Raw genomic sequence first — 16,452 nt, 5'->3', positions numbered from 1 at the left:
ATTTCTTTTTTTCTGACAGGGATCCTTTATTGATTTTTTTCAGGAAGAGGGTTTACAGAGACAGATTTGAGAGACCAAACTGTGTAACACACTAAATTTCTATCTTTTGTTGTTTATTGTTGAACCCCTGATGGTTGGTATTTGTTGTTGCACTCGTATATCATTTGAACTTCCCTTAATCTAACCTGCAACAAGCCACCAAGCTAAAGTCAATCTGTTGTTGCAGCCCTATGAATCTACAGGATCTCAGCAATTATTACTGTTTCTCCTCTTTGTATGAGCCGGACCATTTCCTTTGTCTACAAATGAGATCCTGTTAATTTCCTGCCTGATTACATAAATGATTGGATCCTCGTTGATATTCAGGTTGTTTTCCTGTTTGTTGTCCCGGGGACACCGGTGTGCATTCGATTTACGTTCCACTGGGACAAACAGGCCACAGTGTTATTTTTGAAAAGGGACCGAAACCACCACTGTGACAGGAATATGAGTGTTATGCATCTACTCTATTAGGAACTCTATTATCGTAAAATATCTTGTTTGCCTTTGTGACAATGTGTACCAAATCCCTCTCGCTGCAACATAATACTGGCAGAAGCCGGGGGAACTAATGTGCCTAATATGTCCCCAGGATCATAGCCTCTGCCAAGCGTGCACTCTAAATACGCCTGTGTAATCAAGGAGGTACAGGTCACGAATATCTGCCGATAGTGGCGGCAGCACTTCCATATCTCGCTGTTGCCTCCTGCCCTGATGAGCCCGTCTGACTCAAATTACAAGGTGAAAGCGGGGCTTTTGTGCGCTTGGGTAATGAGTATGATCTTCCTGCACACTCTGACAGAGCATGGGAGTTAATCTAATGACGCTGGAGAAAGTCATGGTTCCTAATGGCCACAGAGAGAGAGAGAGGGAGAGAAGCCGGGGGGTACAGGGACTAATACAGAGCCCCTCTTTCTTCCCCAATCACTGGGGCAGGCAGCAGACTAAATGGCAAACTTAATCATCTCCCCACTAGACTTTGAGATTCAATATAGAAAAGAAAAAACCCTGAGTGAAGACCGGGAGGAATCAAAGGAAGAGAAGTGAACTCATGAAGCTGATTATACAGTATGTTGGCAGCAGAAGGATGCAGGGCATCTAAATATCAAGTCAATATTGTGATCTGGTTTAGCGTTATCTGTAATGAGTCATGGTAGCCTACAGGCATTGTTCAATGTATATATTAACATGTTTGTGTACCATAAAGCAGGGTCTGCAGGCCCCTGTTTTCAGCATTGTTCAGGGAATGATGCAGGCAACACAGTGGAAACAGACTGAGATGTGTTCAGCATGTGTGATTTTATTGTTCATTTATGGGTAACTTAAATAATTAATTGATCCCATTATTAAGCAAATGTTCAGGTATAGCAGCTAAAGCTTATACTCATTTAGCATAACATTAATTCAACCACATACAGTGCCTATAAAAGTTATTCACCCCCTTGGATGTTTTCTCCTCTTCTTGCTTTTTTTTTTTCACAAAAAAATTACAAAAAACAAACAAACAACAACTAAAAAACTAGAAGATGGTTCTTTGGTCTGATGAGACCAAAATGGAGATTTTTGGCCATCAGACTAGACATTATGTTTGACAGTCACCAAACAAAGCACATCACCACGAACACAGCGTCCCCACCGTAAAGCATGGTGGTGGCAGCATCATGCTGTGGGGATGCTCCTCAGCAGCAGGCCCTGGAAGGCTTGTAAAGGTGGAGGTGTATCTACTAAATACTGATTTGAAGGGGGTGAATACGTAAGTGAAATATTTCCCTATGATGGTGCTAAATGAAAAGTCAGAGGATCAACACAATTATTACAGTTCATCCAGAGGCAGACATGAATGTGTGAACCACACCTCATGGCAGTACATTCAGTAGTTGTTGAAGTATTTCAAACACAACCACAAATGTCGGCCTTGTAGCACAAGAGGAGAAGTCTGGATCATCTAAGTCAGTGGCGTTCCAACCCAACACCATCTACACTTCTGAAACAATGGAAATGCTGTCGGGTGAATTCTCAATTTGATGTTGTGACAGATTTTGCTCAGTGGCCAAGCGGTTTGAGCATAGAGCTAGTGTCCATGCTCTTGACCCCAAGATCACCAGTTCAAATCCTGACTGTTGACAAGCCAATTTCTGTGTAGGCCCTGATGAACTGGCGACTTGTCCAGTATGTACCCCGCTGCTTGCCCAATGTCAGCTGGGATAGGCTGCAGCCCTCCTGCGATGCTGCAGAGGATGAGCGCTCATGGAATGGTTAGGTGACTTCCTATCAAAAATATCCAGTTTTTGTCTCCACAAGTAAGGCTGGAAACTGCACTGAGGTCTCCCTAAAAATATACAATGGTATCATGCTGACAAATGTTGAAGTGCCAGGATCGCTCATCAAAAAACATCTGGTGGTTTAACATGTACAGTAAGTGATGAAACGCAGTCTTACAGTGGTCAGTGGTTTGACAGTGTCCTCTCCTATAACCCTGCCATCCCCTCTTCCTCCAAATAGGAAAGTGTGGTCATAAACGTGTAATGTGAACTTGGCAATAAACCAATTGCTATATTCCAGTTTGGACCAAATTGGTGGACCAACAGGCGACAGATCAGCAAGTCGACGTGTAATTTAGTGGCATATAAATTATGCATGAAGTAACTGTGAGATAACAATCATTAATTGATTATCCATTTAGTGTTAACTACTCACATAAACTCACAGCGACTGGAATATTGCTTCAACAGGACTTAATGATACATCATGCGTTAATTCATTCATTAAATCAACATGAATTATGCATTAGTCCTTACTTAAGGAGACCTGCAACACACACATGCTGGTGTTACTGTTATGCTTCACTTTTGAATGTATTGTTAATGTGATATCCATTAAGTGAAAGACTGGGCAAAAACTCATTATATGTGGTGATATGTCATCACGGCTCATACACGTGTGCACACACCTTCAGCTTTACTGGAGGAAGACCGTGTTTGTGATCAAAATCCCGTCATGTCCATGTAGACTTAAAGAGGTATTGTAACACTTCTCCTGCTGTCTGTTGCCTGCAAATAACTGTGTTTCTGTGGTAATCCTCACGGTAACGAGAACACCTCATAATCAGCTGACGAGCGGCAGCCTCCTGCAGCGAGAGCAAAAGTCTAATAAGATGCCACTCACAGGCAATTAGCACGTACCAGCAACAACAATGCTCGTCCAAACCAAAGCTGCAGACACACACACAGATGGAAACGCCTACACACACAAACACACTCTACTGTTCACAGGTTGTGGTTTTGTCATTAGGGCTCGAGTGGGTTGGAGAGGCTGTGAGAATAGCGAGGTGTCCCCTCTGCTGGCATGATATGTTTGTTCTCTTCCCTCAGAACCACCAGGCTGCCACTTCAGGAAATGAGCAGCGATATACAGAGGAGCTGCCTCTGATAGGTCACATACAAGCACCATGAGAGCTGACCCTGTGGTTGACACTGCGATGTGTGAAATGAGATGATGGAGAAGCACAGCAGTGATTGCCAAACATAGCTGATACACCCTATTAAAGTTTCTGAAAGATTTTCACTTTAATGGTGTAGTTTGTATGAACTTGCTGTAGCTATCTTTGGCCACAGTGACTAGCAGCCGTTAGCAAGTAGCTCCGTTAGCCGTGGAGATAAGTGGCCCTATTAGATGACGGGAGTCTGCCTACACCGCAGCCTCGGAAAACTGTACAGGGGAAGTCAGCGTGGGAAACAGAGTTCAGCTTCACCAACCATGGCCGCCTCCTAGTGAACACGGCTGGACACCAGACTGGGACTGAACACAGCATCTGATACGGACAGATGCCAGTTTGAAGACAGGTGATACAGTTTGGGGTGATTTACAGAGGTGATTGTGGAAAGAAAAAGTTTTATGCGGTACTGATAACATTCAGCAGCTGTTGTTTGAATCAACTATGAGCTATCAGACTATTGCTTCTTGTGGTACAAAGTTGTATTATGAGACAGGATGAGTTGATGCTCGCTGGTTGGCATGCTTACTTCAGCAGACATCTCTGCAACACACTCAAAGTCAACACTAACATTTCTTCAAACTCTGCTGATGATGTTGGTTCATTTCATGAATATTATTCAGGTCAAATCCTACAAATTGCCCCTTTAATCTGAAGTGCACACGCAGAGATTCGACTGCTGCCTGCCAACAGATTACACCATCTACAGCACACATTACTGCCTCTCAGTGAGCGCACGTCAGTGATGCCCACTGGCCACGATACTCAGTGCATTTCTGAAACAAATGCTGCATTTCAAGAGTTACATGGACGCCCTCTAATCGAGTCAGGCAAGTTGGTTCAGTTATTTTGCAGAACTGCATATCACCCCTCGTGACACATATCAGCGCTCATACCATCATGCTAATCAAGCTGCCTCTGAATCCCCCACAACCATGCTCCAACAAGCAGGCGGTGAGAATGGAGGTGACCTAATAAACCACGTCCACATATAATGAGGAGTGATTCCCCCGCTGCAGAGGAGGAGGCCTGGGCTTTCCCCCTGTCTGCTCTTCTTGGCATATCTGCAGTTCAGCAAGTGACTCAGTCCTTTGGATGCCCCATGGCTGCTGAACGTGGCAGCTGAAAAAGAGCTGAATTTAAAGATGGCCTGGTGGGCCCCGCAAGATGCTGCTTCTGTCCGGGTGTTCTTGGGATGCTGGAGCTGGTGGTTTTGTTTCAGGTTAGATAAACTATCAAGAAATTATAGGGGATAACTACATGAACACATATTGTAAAACTGGCATGCTACAATGACTTTTCAATTTTTATATGTAACATTATTAGCGCTGAAACAATTAATGGAATAGTTGATTGACAGAAAACTAATTAGCACCCTTTTTTTGAAAAAACAACTAATAAATGACATCACTTTTTAAGCCATAGAGCCAAACTTTCACCGGTTCCAGCACCTCCAATGTGAATATTTGCTTGTTTTCTCTCACACAGTTAAAGTAAATTAGATATCTTTTGTTTCTGGACTGTTAAATAGACAAAACAAGCAATATGAATATGTCAACTAACACAACTCTGGGGAATTATAATGGGCATATTTGAAAAATATTCAGTGAAGGAAGACAAAAAACATTTGCGGAGACAGTAGTAGCTTCCTGGAGTCTAGACATCGCTGTGACGTTGAACCGGCTGCTGGCTCCATTTTTGAATGCACCGTATGAGAGCGGTATCTATCTTCTAATCAAACTCATGATGGCACGAAAGGGAATAAGTGAAATTCACAAAATGTTGAACTACTCTTTTAACTGAGAAAATAGCAGATTTATCAACATTGACAATATGAGTTGCAGCCAGAAACATAACTTAAACTCACTGTGTTTCTCCTCTCCACACCATCTAACAGGCTCTAATATATTCTTTATTAGCTGATTCCAGCTTTTAATTGAAGATATTTTGCACAAAGAAAAATTCAAACAAACTCAAGTCTCCAAATGGTAATATTCTTGATGTTTTGTACCTGCTTTGACACATACAAGATCCAATACTTAGACGGGAATTTTCTTCGGTGAGCTCATAAAAAACAAACAATCAGCACTTAGCATACAGTCACTAAACCGAAGGGCTGTTTACACAGAAACACAGAAACGTCTGTTGTATTTTCACACAACAGCGTTTTGGGGGCCCGCAAGCACATGTCAAATGAACGCAGAGCCTTTTTAAGACGCTAAGGAAAAACATATCTGTTTTTAGCAAAACTGTTGTCATGTAAATGGAGCCTGACACATAAAACAAGTGGTAGAAACATAAAAGAATAATGAAATGATAAATAAGGATAATAAGGATTTTACAAATTTCCCCAGATTTCAGGCTGTTATACTGTTTATCTGATATCTTTGACCTCCACCAGAATTTTAAATAACGTTGTCTGAGTATGAACCAGTTTAGCTGTTTGACAGAGACACCAGCGGGTCAGTGTAGAGGTTAGAGAAAGAGTTTGTGGATGAAAGATGCATGAATTCTTTATAAATCACAGCTTCTCCTCTGTCGCCATCTGTAAAACAAACTACGGCATTCACGATAGCTGGAGGATCAGAGGGTTGAGAAGCGTTTAGCATAAAGTCACACAGAATATGATGATTCTCCACATAGCACGCTGGCAGCGACAACTTTATTAGTTTCAAATGATGAATCTCCCAATATGTGGCTGTACATCTCTCATGCTAATCACCGTTAAACTTCATCATTTCAGGGCTAGAAATGTTTCATTGTTTGGCAGCGAGAGACAGGTTTGCATAACTCTTATATAATTATGGCAGCGCCTTGACAAAGGGGGTGGGCATCTGAAGAAACAGAGCAGAATTAAGGGGCAAGTGAAGGAGAGCCAGGCAGACAGGCAAACCCTCTCTGCAAGCCATCAGTGCTAAGCGACCCAGACGGGGAATCTGTCATGTTGGATGCCAATGCTAACTAAATGCTGAGGTATATGACATTGCTGCCTCCCACTCAGTTATCTGTCAGTGTGTGTGTGTGTGTGTGTGTGTGTGTGTAGGGTGTGGGCTGGTGATAGGACAGAGACAGGCTTAGTGAGTTATTTGTATGTTATATAAGCAATAATTAGGTTAATGTATTGACCCTATTGATATGCACTGAAGTTGACATCTGCGCTGCGTTGCCCTTAACGACAGATAATGGCTGCTTATCAGTTATTAAGCGTGTGTCAATGGTTTAATGTTCAGGAGATGAAACCAGATGGTGAGGAATGCCAGTGACGGCAATTAGTGCAAACTGGGGCATGTGTGCAGAAAGTACACAGTGAAAACACGCTTGTTTTCATCTGCCTTTTGAGCTGAAACCTCTCCAAACTATACGCTCAAGCACATATGGGTGTGACGGAGCTATATCTTAAATCCACATGAAAAACACCATATGCAGGGACGGCCCTCTTCCCCCCCTTCAAGGCCAGGCAGCAATAGAGCTCACAGCTGGAGAGCGGTGGAAGTGAGAATCCACTGTCTCCATTCATGGCTCCTCTCGCGCTCCTCAGCTGTGCCATTTTCAATCAATAGCTTTTAGGAAATCAGCATCTACCCTGCAGTTTGAAATGAAAAGCCTCTTTTGTTGCAAAGCCCATAGTGTGTGTAATGATCTCACGCTGAAGAAACATGCACGTTTTTCAGAGGCATTTTTTCGCCCATTGCAGCAAATTACATAATATGTTCATGTTCAAAGTAAAGCCTGAATGGCTCTGAGGGAGAAAAGCTGCATTCACAGCCAGAGCAGGAATTAAGGTGATGCCTACCTATCTTCTGGTGTGAAGTGGATGAAAAGCAGTGCGTTTTAGCAGCAGGATATATTCTGTGGCACAAGACATGTGAATAAGATCATCTCGTTTCCCCCCTGGCTCCAGGTGTTCACTGGGACCACTAATTCCCATCTGTATATACGCTTACCTCCTCCTCCTCCTCTTCCTCCTCCTCCTCCTCCTCTTCCTCGTACTACTCCCACTCCCCTTCTCCTCTCTGTGGATCACGTGCCAGTGCCTGGAGCAGAAGAAGAACGCAAGAATGACTTTGATTTGACCGAGGAGAAGTCAGACAACTTCTCTATTATTTCCTCAAAGCGACATCCTTCTCAGATACATCACTTTGTAACGATAAAGATAAATGATGGCACGAGTAATATCATCTGTTGTGGCACTGATGGTGAAAACATCACATTCTTAGGAGGTCTCTACAGTCAGACAGTGGCTTAACACAGTTCAGCAAGATTATCTTGAATCACAACATTAATCCTCAATGACCACCTTAGAGTGGTGATAAAGTGTGATGGTTACTCCATGCTTCCTGCCTCTGTGTTGTATATTTTTTAGAAACTAACTATATTTGGCCATTTCATTTAATGATGCTGCACATACCTTTTTCAATTAAACATATTTGACAATTGAAGAAGTTGTACAGGGTCATATTTTTACATCTATGCGTTTAAACCTTATACTTTTAAGTGTGAGGCATCACATGTCGTGGCAAAATGTGCAGTGTTTCCCACTGAAAGGTTGTGAAGTAAACGTACGAAGTCTCATAAAAGAAGAAGAATCAATTAAAGGGCCTTAAAGCACACTTAAAATAAATTGTATTGAGATACTTTTATTCTTATTCGTGCAGTATAGCTCAGTCTGAACACAGGTTTATAAAGAATCTGGATTTAGACGCTTTGTGGATGGTGATGACCAGGCTGCCTTTTTCTGAATCCAACATCTCCATCTGCTGGTTGACTCAAGTAACTGCTCCTTTATGCAGAGCGTGTGAATCTTTACTTTAATTGCACATTAATGTACGAAAAAGTGTCAGGAAGAGGGGACTAAAAACACATCAGCACAAACTGGCCCACAGGTTTGGTTCTCTTTAAGAAAAGACCATCCATGTTGAATGTTGAACAGAAGAATCCATAAGATGTGTGTACTGCAGTAACTCAGCCTGAGGGAACTTGGCTTGGGAACCAGAAGGTGGCCGGTTCAATTCTACCACAGACCAATCAGTATGACATGTGGACTGGTAGCTAGAGAGGTGCCGGTTCACTTCCGAGGCACTGCCAGGATGCCCTCAAGCAAGGCAATGAACTGACTATGTGGCAGCTCCCCCACGCTGACATCTCTCCAAACATGGGTCTTGTTTGTGTATTTTGAGCCTGTGTGTATAAATGTATACCATCTTCCCTCTGCTTCTATTGGGCTTTTATTAAAGCTGAAATTAATTTCTATTCTCTTGGACTGAGGCTGAAACTTATTTCACTGTACAAGCACTGTCTAGACATGATTTTAATAAAGAAGTCTTCCAGTGAAAAACATCTTTTGACAACTTTATTATTGTTACTAGCTGACTTAAGGAAAACATGTTTGCTCAAAGACAACATATCATTCAGTTGCTGGTATACAATCATAATGACTCATAACATACCAGACCACCAGAGATATTGTCTTTTATTCCATGCATTGATCTTCCTTTTCAAAACCTGGTGCCTACATTACCCACAATGCAACGTCAGTCAACAGATTGCCAGATTATATGCAGCTCCCTCTGGACCCACAAAAGGCTTTTTACCACTTTTTCTCATTTGCATTAGCTCCCCAAGACCTGTAAACACACTTAGATGTTAAACTTAAAGTTATTATTATTATTATTAGTATTATTATTGTTGTCATCATCATCATTATTATTATCATTATTATTATTATTATTGTTATACTTAAGGACACCAAGACAATGAAATGGACACTATCTTTGCTCATCAAAACATCACTTTGTTTCCACTTAGCACTAATTAAAGTGCATTTGTATGCAAGAAGGAATGCTAATTAAACACAGAAAACTACACTCTCTGATGGAAATCATCCGAGCTCATTTTGTTGCTGCAGTGTTTGATCAAAAATGTTATAATAAAACAATCATGCAGGGAAAATCCACTTTTAAAAAGAAAAAAACTACCTTCTTTGAAGACAATGCAGCCAGAGACTAGTAACATTTATTTCTATTTTTTTAATATAGATCCTTCAAACATGTAATATTTTTTGATTGGATTAAAACGAGAGGGCTGATTTCAAATCACGAAACAATGAACCAGAGTCATTTTGTCAGACTGAGGGAAATGTTGGGGCTGTTTGTGCAATATGTAACACTCAGGAATGATGCAATTCTGTAACTATAGTCCAAAGTAAAGGTCAGTTTTTCATTAGGCATTTGTCACCAAGGACATTTTGTTGTAGGAAAAGCACATATAATAAAAACAAGTTAAAGCTGAATTGTATTTGCTTCAGTTTAATGGTCCTGGTGTTGTTTATGCTGACTCACTGTCACACTGGAGTAGAACAGAGGTATTTTACATGCTTTCTGTTCGACCACTGCAACCCAACATCTCACTTCATGAAGGAGAGACTTCATTAACATAATTATAGATACATGGCATCTCCTCAATCTGTTTTCTGAGTTGTATATTATGTGTTAAATATAGTAAATAGAGTTAATTAGCTCGAAATTCTCTTAATTTGACACTAGTGATTAATTTGTGTCCTTGTCTTTCCCTCATTGCACCACTAGGAGGCAGCATACCAACTCTTTTCGACGAGTAAAGTTGAACATGAGCCGCATGCAAGGAGAGATGCGTCAAGCGAGCAGGAGACACACAGCAACTCAGAGAAATTAGGCGTTGAAGGACATAGAAATAAAAGCATGAACTGGATTGTGAGAATAAATGTGGAGAAAATCGGTGGCTGAAAATGACTGTTTATAATTTACTATCAAAAAAGAATGACTTCTTCTTGTAATATTAAAAAACATGTGTTTAATGGTGTTTTAATGGTGTTATGAAGAAGATAGCCTATTACAGCCTCAGGATCCATTAGGACAGCACTGCAGGTTTTCTATCCGTCCATTACCTCGTTAATTATAAATATTCGCCTGCTGTCCTCTGCATCACAGGCTGGTTGGATGAATGGAAAATACATGCACCCTGAGAACAATGGTAATATGGGATGCACCCACATTCTCACACACAAACTATACATGGAAAATACATAAAGTAATAACCTAATATGAACAAAAACTGCTAAACTGATATTCAAATTTAAATGGATGATACAATCTTCATGTAGGACAGTAAATTAGTTTGGTAATATTGTCTTAAATTGAAATGATTTACAGTAATAATTTACTGTTCCAAGAATTCCTAAAAAAAAAAATCAAAACATCCAAATAATCTGTCCACTCGCATAGTGTGCTCAACACTGTATGTCCCCACTGATAGTGTTCGCCACCAAGAACTCCAGGGCCCCTAAAGCTTCAGGCTTACTATGCGTCATCTGGTTTGTGCCAATTTAATTAAAAGTGATGCTGATTGGGAACATGTCCCTGCTAAATCTCCTTATTGTCAGTGCACTGAATGTGAGATGAATGGGGTGTCTGCTTATTTGGTCACAAACTTAAAAAGGGTTCAACAAGTTTGTAAGACATCCAAAAAGTAAAACAATCCTCCAAATCGCTGTCAAAATAGTACTGAGAAAACGACTAAAGTGTCCCCGATACTCCTTGGTGCATGGAGTAAAGCGCGTTAAGTGAGGCTCTTATTTTGAAATGTAAGCGGATGTGGTGTGTTTGATTCCGTCCCTCTTCACACCGGTCCGAGCAGCAGGCTGCCAGTGCGGTCCTGTCGTCTCCACTTTGCTCGCACCATCCAGGCGGGTAGCAATGTGAGAGTGCTGCTCTATCCCGGACCCCCCGCGTCTCGGTCTCCTCCGTCCGCTCAGGATGGACCAGAGGAGAGCTGAACCGGAGCGCAACTCCGGAGTCAACCCGGTTTCGCTTTACGGGGAATTCACGCTCACTGGTAACCGAAAAGTGAGGTACGCCGTGAGCCTGACCGGGACGGACCTCACCGTCCAGAGGCTCACTCCAACACCTGTCGGGCGGAACAAGGTGGCGCTCAGCCTGAAGGACTGCGTTGGCTGCCGGGCTTACCGGGAGAATGACAACGCGGACCCGGCAGCGTACTTGTCAGCCTACTTCTACCCGCTCAGACGGCGCTGGATGAGTTCCGGGGTGTCGCGGCAGAGAGTGGAGCACTGCTTTCGGCTCGCGGCGCTGCAGGACTCGCGCGCTAACCTGGAGGAGGCGGAGAAGTGGGCTCGCGCTGTCCGAGAGCGCGCTGCCCGGCAACAGCACCTTAGAGACGGTGAGTGGTCGTTAGCAACGAGAGGGAAAGTTTGTTGTTTGTCTTCAGTGTTGAGTTCAAGGACAGTATCAGCACTCCACACTGCAGCTGATGTGACGGTAACACCAGCTGAAATATGTAGCCATGGTCACCCGATGATGCATCTGCAAACATGTCCGTGAAGTGAAAATATGAAAAAGTAGGCTGAGCAACATCAGTTCAGGCCATTAACTCAAGGGGAGCTGGGGGAAATTAGCTGTGGATGTGAGCTGTACTGTATTAATTAGAAATAATTCTGTGGTGACTTAATTATAATAAAATGTACCATAAATGCATACAATACACTGAAATATTAAAGACTAGACTTAATCTTAACTAAGAGCTCTTTTACAACATTGGACCTTTATCTTATGCAGGTGTTGTTCCAGTTTTTAGTGTGCTTTAGTGGTTCATAGCCTATAACCAACACATTTTCATTTACTAATTGAACTTGGAGCCTACAGACCCACTATGGGGTCTGGGTCCTTGGGGTAGCTTCTCTCTTTGCCTGGTTAGAAACTAGGGGTAGACCAATTATCGGGGCAGCATTTTCCAGTTATCTCTATCTGATTTTTCTGTCAGATTGCCGATTAGATGAAGTAATTTAAAAATGTGCTACTTTGGCTCTAACGCAACATCTTCTCTCACAATGATCTCTGTGTTTCTCTCTCACAATATCAGATTGACTGTAAAACAATTGCTAGCCTATAAACAGTGAATAATCAGAATCTGCAAAGTAACTGGGAACTAAATGTATCAAATAAATGCAGTGGAGAGGAAGTATAGAGTAGCAGAAAATGGAAATACTCAGGTAGTACCTCAAAATTGTACGGAAGAACAGAACTTGAGTAAAATGTACCACTCCTGAACTGAAGGGGTGTTTGGTCTGACGATACTGCTAATACTGCAAGTCTGATAAGATCATCTGTTGCAACGACTGAGTCTTTTCATTATTGATTAATCTGCTCATCATTATTCTAGATTAATCAAATGTATATCTAGTCAAGAAAACAATCCAAAATCCATCAGCTGTCACTTTACCATTTAATTTTGAAAGAATGAAAGCAGCGCATCCTCACAGATAAGAAGCTGGTACTGGAAAATCCTTGGCTTTTTGCTTAAAAAAAAACACCTTAAATAATTAAACAATCATCACTTGTTAGGACAGACAGGATTATCTGACAATCGCCCCATAAATTAATTGTTGTAACTCTGCTCTTGCATTAGTCACTTTAAGGAAATATTCTCCATGATGTGTAGTGAGGATAAACCCTGTGGCTTCTCCATTATGATTAAATAACTGATCACGTGTGCTTGATACTACACTATACTATATGTACAAGTCTGTAAATGTGATCATAATATGCTTAGAAGAATATGGGTGATATTGCATGACAAATAATATTTATTGAATATCGCATGTTTCTGTGGACTGTCTACTAAAACTGAAGGTAGAAGTTTCCACTGGATTGCCATTGGCATTACCAGAAAACCTCTCTTGTGGTTTAAACTCATATCATATTTTCATGCAGTTGATTTTGCGGTACAGCGACAGTATTTAGTTAGCTCTGCCTTTGCCGAAGGCTGTTTAACTGTTTAACTTATTCCTTTAATTAATTAAAAAAACAGGTCTGGTCCGCTATAGAGTCACAGTCCAATAACTCCAGTCTACACACAAATTATTTTAACATAAAAGACGGCTGAAACATTAGGCAATATTACTGCTACTGAGTTCACACCTGTCTAGATATGCATTATTTACAGAAGTGGGTTCTTATCTCTTATCTGTCACAGGAAATCATTACCTTTGACCTACTCCTTTTATGCATAAAACAATAGTGCTGGTGTGGTGCGGAGAGTCTCATTTCATTATCTCCAGTCTGCAAACAATCGATTTCAACATAAAAGACACCTGAGAAACATGCAGCACCATTACTGCTATTGAGTTCATGTAATGCCAAGAGGTGCTATTACTCCAGAGGAAAATGTTCAATAATTGGAGTTTTCTAAAGATCTCATTAGCTCATTATGTGTCCTCCTCACCAAGCTGTCCTGACTACATTAAGACAAAAACAAAATGCGATTTATTGCCTCACACAAACTTTTTCCTCTAGACAGCCATGATATCACTGGCACTCTGTGACCTAGATAGCAATTCCCCATCTGCACAAAATGTATTTTTAACGAGACAAAATATGCTGCAATTCTATACTGCCTGTCATTGTCAGTAGAGGAAAGAGTAGACTTTCAGCAACTCAAGACAGTATTGTTTGCTTTGACACATATTGTGATTCCACTGCCTGGGACTTAATCTGAGACTGTGGTCTAACAAGTTATCTGCCCTGGGACACAGAACCAAACACAAATGTCTCCATGGCTTCACCTGCTCTGTAGTCATGTAATGCATCTCAGCCTCCAACTCGTTTATCCAGGCATTTAATCCTGGTTCTGTGCTCTGAAACACCTATTGTATCTGGAGCCATTGTCCTACTTGTAAGAATTCAATTTAATCCTAACAGGGTGTAAACTAGAACTAAAACTTTTGAACAGATTGAACTTGACACCTTGAGCTCTGGGAACTTGTGCTGGGAATTTGTCACTAGTATTTAATATATGGAGCAGAGTTATCGGCAGATTGATTGATAATGGAAATATTTTTTTGTAGGTACTGAAACCCTGTGTTGGTCATAATTTAAGGTTATTGTTTTCCTCCCTGGAGAGTTGTCAGTTCAGAAGTCATTGGCCGAGGCTTTTCATGTTTACTTTGCAGAGTCAAACAGAAACGAAATTGCTGAGCATAAATATGGGCTTCATAATTCTACTCTTGGGCCACCTGCCGAAGTGTCTGAGCACTTTCGTGGTCAGCGGCATTCATTTCAAGCCTGATTCAGGGTGCAGGCTCTTCGCTATGTCTGGAATGTGTCTATAGATCAGATTCCCATCTAAAAAGCTGTCTTCAGTCAGTAAGGTAGTCATTGTGCCAGAAGCCTTGTGATCCATACTAAATCATGTTCAGGAGCTCTGCATCCAAACCATTAGTCTAAATGAGGTCAGTGCTGGCTGTCTGACCTCTTCATCAATACTTGTGCATGTGTCATTGGCTTGACTTCGGCTGTGCTCACAGAATTATACAGAAAGCATCTATTTTCTCCAGATCCATGTACCTCTGACAGGTAGAGGCCTGCTGAAGATGAAATTTAAGTCCACATCTGGTTCTAAACTCTGCCTAAGAGAGAAGTACAGCAGTCTTGGATTTAGACGTCTGATTTGATAAAGATTTCTTCTTTTCATTTTTCCCTCGGTATTTGGTCATCTTCCATAATGCTCACATACAAACAGGTGTCTGGTATGTTTGCACATGCTCAGGTTGCCCGGTTTTCCTTCTCTGCTTTTAATAGAAAAAGACTCTCCACATGTTCACGGCATCAATACTAGTTTGCATGATAATGATCCATCTATTCAAAGAGTGACACGACAAGATGTCAGTTAACCTTGGGGCACAGCTGGGCCACCATTGGCCCGTTATTTTGCAGTACACTTTTTGGTGCTGAAGGCAGTGAGAGGCAGAGAGAGCTGTCACAGAAAACAGGCTGATAATGTCGGTGCAAAGCAAGCAATTTTCTACCGTTGCAAATTTTTAAGATTAAAAATAGTCTCAATTTGTGTTCTGAGCTGGCTGATTAATCAAGATGAATATTATTTACTTGTAATTTTGGGTCCACAGGATTACAGACTAGTTATCTGCTCTCTGGTAGGAGGAAGTGCAGAATAAACTGCGTGCTGTGGTGAGGTAGCTGTCGAGTGAAGTGCAATTTATGACAGAAGTTGTGAGGTGACATGAGGTGACTCATGCATCAGTCTGTTGGCGCTAGTTCTTTGTCTTAAATTGAATCCCTGCTCTGACAATTACAACTGACACTTCAGATGCATTGCCAAGTATTTCCGAAATAGTATTGATCCCATGGGTTGTCAATAAATGGATTTATTTCAGCTGTGTGGATAGCATTATCATTATCATGAGTCAGGTGATGGCAGTGGTCAGGGAGATTGCTAGTATTGATCCAATCAATCACTCAGGCTTGTCATCTGGTTTTGGCGCTTGGTTGCCTCTGACCATGGGCAATGAATCACAGCGCATTTGCAACTAATTTGAATTAATCTGTTAGTGTAACTTAGAATATCTGATCATTCACAAATAGTCTTGGTGGTTATGCATCACAACTAAGGTTGGAGGATGTCGACGCTGAAGGAGTGTTACTAAATTACTTGAGGTAGTGTGTCTCTTCAGGGTTGCTGTAAGGTGTTTAGCTCACCGCTGTTGTCACCTGTGTTTCCTGGTCACCAGCGACCTACATCCCCAGGCCTGGTCAATGTGCCACATGTCTGCAACTTACTGTAGCTTTGTGTAGTGTGTAGTGCATTGAGCAGCAACAAAATTCCTTTTATTTTCTCTCCCATATAACAAACACCAACAACTACTGCCTTACGGCAACTCTGAGGGGACACACCACTGTTTGTGCTCTCTGGTGGGGGCCTTTGAATCACAATATTACGATGGTTCAGTAGTCTGTGACTATAAGTCATCACTGATGGATGATGGCATCGCCTTTCAGCCCAACACTAGTTACAACTGTAATGACTTTACATTTGTCTGTATCACTAATTTAAAGTGTGCTCCTAAATTCAGT

At 41.6% G+C, this 16,452-nt stretch overlaps 1 protein-coding gene across 1 annotated transcript in view; it reads left to right on the top strand.

Moving 5' to 3' along the window:
• The first annotated feature begins 10,390 nt into the window (after positions 1 to 10,390).
• The window catches only part of LOC311268487 (sphingosine kinase 1-like), a 40,520-nt gene continuing 34,458 nt past the window's right edge, over positions 10,391 to 16,452 (top strand). The window contains exon 1 of the mRNA XM_084372155.1: positions 10,391 to 11,746. Coding sequence (XP_084228281.1) covers positions 11,323 to 11,746 — 424 coding nt within the window. The 5' untranslated portion in view covers positions 10,391 to 11,322. The remainder of the gene's footprint in view (positions 11,747 to 16,452) is intronic.

Source organism: Pagrus pagrus (assembly GCF_965226575.1).
Source record: "Pagrus pagrus genome assembly, chromosome: 2".
NCBI classification, from domain to species: Eukaryota; Metazoa; Chordata; class Actinopteri; order Spariformes; family Sparidae; genus Pagrus; species Pagrus pagrus.
This window is presented reverse-complemented; position numbering and strand designations above follow the sequence as displayed.